Source organism: Antrostomus carolinensis, unplaced genomic scaffold, assembly GCF_000700745.2.
Source record: "Antrostomus carolinensis isolate BGI_N321 unplaced genomic scaffold, ASM70074v2 scaffold12701, whole genome shotgun sequence".
Classification (NCBI taxonomy): Eukaryota; Metazoa; Chordata; class Aves; order Caprimulgiformes; family Caprimulgidae; genus Antrostomus; species Antrostomus carolinensis.
The window spans coordinates 1-2,820 of record NW_010294907.1 but is presented as its reverse complement, the minus strand read 5'-3'; the positions used below and the strand labels follow the sequence as shown (position 1 = coordinate 2,820).

Genomic DNA, 2,820 nt, shown 5'->3' with positions numbered 1-2,820 from the left:
AATGTTACGCTCTCAGACACCTATAATTAGACATATCCAGTATCTGTAATCTTCTCAGTTATTTGAAATACTACAGGGTCTGCCAGGTGTGCTGGGGAATAGAGTAAATAACCCATATAAAACAAATATACAGGTAATAAAAAGTATTTTTAGAAATACATTTCTGTTCTAACATCTCTGGAAAAAAATGCATAAATAGATTTCTGCAGAGCACTTTGGCAGCTTAAATTAGTGAGAATTGGTGTGTGAGCAGCATGAAATCCCTGGGTCTTCCCCAGTTTGTGGGGATGGAGGGAAGAAGAGAGCTGGCCAGATTTGTTGCCAGGAATTTTTTGTACTACCTTTTAGGAAAAGGAAAAAAAATGGTCAGTCTGAGATTTTTAAGACTATCTAGTGCTTTTAGCCATGTTCTCTACAAAAAGGAAGGACAGGGGTAACTACTACCCCTCTGACAGCTTCATGAATCTAAAGCATAAGCCACAGCCACACATTTAGTGACCTACATACAGTTTATTTTCTGTATAAGTTGTATACTTTTAATTTGGTTAAGTTAAATAGCTGAGTTTCCAGCTGAGTTTCAGAGCACTCTTAAGGATCAAATCCTGACATAATTTTTCAATACCAAAACAGCAACCACCACAAATTAACCAACATTTTCAGGACTATCATAATTTTAAAGAGTACATCTGCAGTTGAAGAAAAACTTTAAAGCAATTTCTAATATTCAGAAGGCAAGATGCTTTAGAAGTTAAGGGTTAAAACGAACATTGGCAACACTTGCTGGATATTGACTAATTTACAGAAACATGCCTCTGAATGGAGACAGCCAGCAAGATGCTGCTTTAGGTAGCATGTAAAAATAAAGTGAATGCCACTCATTGTCTATTTAGAGCTTAAAACACTTGATCTACAACTTCAAGCTCTGAATGCAACACACACAATCAGCAGAAAATTAAGTAGTAGGTGGACAGAATCTTTTCTGCCTACCCCAAACAATAACCACGCTGCTTCTGCCGCAGCTGTCAGACACTATCCCTGGGGCACTCCGTTAGGAAGCACACAGCAAAGTGTGGGCTCGAAGTCACAGAGGCTGATCTTACAGATGGGCTGGAGAAACTTCACTGTCTCCACAAGGAAAATTGCTCTCTGCACAACACAGCACTGAAAACTCAAGAGAGCTTCAGATCTCCTGCCATGAACCAACAGCATTGAGGAAAATAAAACAAATGGCAGAACACTGCAAGCTCATCTCAAGCATCAGTGACCGAGTTCTTGTCCTGTGGTTTAATGATTCAAGCTTGACTTAAAAGCAATTTGAGACAGTACAAGACCCACAAAGCTGATGGGTTTGCAGCACTAAGGAGGCCAGGAGATAATAACCACACAAAATACCACAGACACTCCTGGCTAATCCCCTTACACCCTTCTGAAACCCAAATAAAGATGCAGAGTAGAATGTAAAATAATTCATCCACTAAATCCGAAGCCATCCCTACCTGTGTGAGGTCTTTCAAACATTTAACTTTTTATATCATTCTTATGCTCAACTTTTGAGCTTTTTACCCACCCCTCAACTGCCATTTTCCTGCTTTTCAGCCCCTCCTTTACCCTCGTGCCCTCAGTAGGATTCCTCTCCTTCCATTTTCAGGACTCATTACCTTCCCTTGAGTATTTTCTCTTAAGTACATTCTCATTATCTCACATTTTCCTTTTCATTCATTAGCCTGCTACTGTCTCTGCTCCATTTTAAGTGCTCTCATTAAGAACTTTAACATCAGTTTCAAAAGCCAGTTTCTAAATCACTACGTACACATCAAAGCGGTCCTGCTTTATTTACAAATGCTCTGTTATCATCATTAAATATTAGATCAGATTGTGATTATTCACAGGAAGGTAGGGAACATTGTTTCAAACTTTACTTTTCTTTAAACAGAAGTAATCATTCCTTTCCCCAGAAACAGGGGCTTGCAATTTACCTCCAAGAAAAGCCTCGCTGCTTTCCATATAAAACAGACCAGGAAAGTTGGGCCTACCTGTGGAAGCTGCCCCAAAGAGTAGAGGGTGAGTTTCTTCGGGTCTGTGTAGAGAATCTCTCCAAGCTCCCGATAAGGTTTCCCAAAAGGAGTGAAGAGTCCCTGAGTGAATTGTTTTTGCCTCCTACGGTAGTTTTCCCAGTACACTTGTTCTCTTGGAGGTTCACTGCTTCTGTAAATGGTTCTGCTCCTGGCCAAGACCTTTCCTTCCTTCTGAGCAATGCCAGGCAAAGCCTGAATGCACACAAAATCTTGAGGATTCAATGCTTTATGGGCTGCCAGCACCTTGATCCTGCTGTTCTTAGGTTGATCTGGGAACACAGGTGCCTTGAGTCTGCGGCTCTTATGTGCATTTGGCACCACAGGTGCCTTGAGTTTGCTGCTCCGACCTGCATTTGCCACCACAGGTGCCTCAACTTTACAGTTATTAGATGCATCTGGTGCTGGCATTGTTCCAGAATGGGAACCTTGGGGTTTTTTACTCCGTAAATTATTAGAAACTCTAGTTTCCCTGTCATGAAAACACACACCTGCTACCCAAACCCTGAAGCAAGACTTTTACATTTTCTAAAGGGCAGCCCAGCAGAAGAATCTGCCACTAACTAACACTACATGAAGTCTCACTCCCCTCAGCAACGCCTCAAACAATAAAAATAAATCCCGGGGTGCCGGGACACCTAAAACCAAACCAGCCTCCTGGGTAACACTCAGGGAACCTCTCTCTGAAGGGTTCCGCTACAAATAAAACTTCCTTTTTGCCTGTCTTTAACAGCCGCACACCCCCCCA

At 41.7% G+C, this 2,820-nt stretch overlaps 1 protein-coding gene across 1 annotated transcript in view; it reads right to left on the bottom strand.

Moving 5' to 3' along the window:
- The window catches only part of CCDC60 (coiled-coil domain containing 60), a gene marked incomplete at its 3' end in the record, with an annotated part of 54,581 nt that extends 52,098 nt beyond the window's left edge, over window positions 1–2,483 (bottom strand). The window contains exons 1-2 of the mRNA XM_029087429.1: window positions 2,445–2,483; window positions 2,034–2,402 (exon numbers count right to left, since the gene is read on the bottom strand). Of these exons, the coding sequence (XP_028943262.1) occupies window positions 2,034–2,402; window positions 2,445–2,483 (408 nt within the window). The remainder of the gene's footprint in view (window positions 1–2,033; window positions 2,403–2,444) is intronic.
- Between the last annotated feature and the right edge of the window lie 337 nt (window positions 2,484–2,820).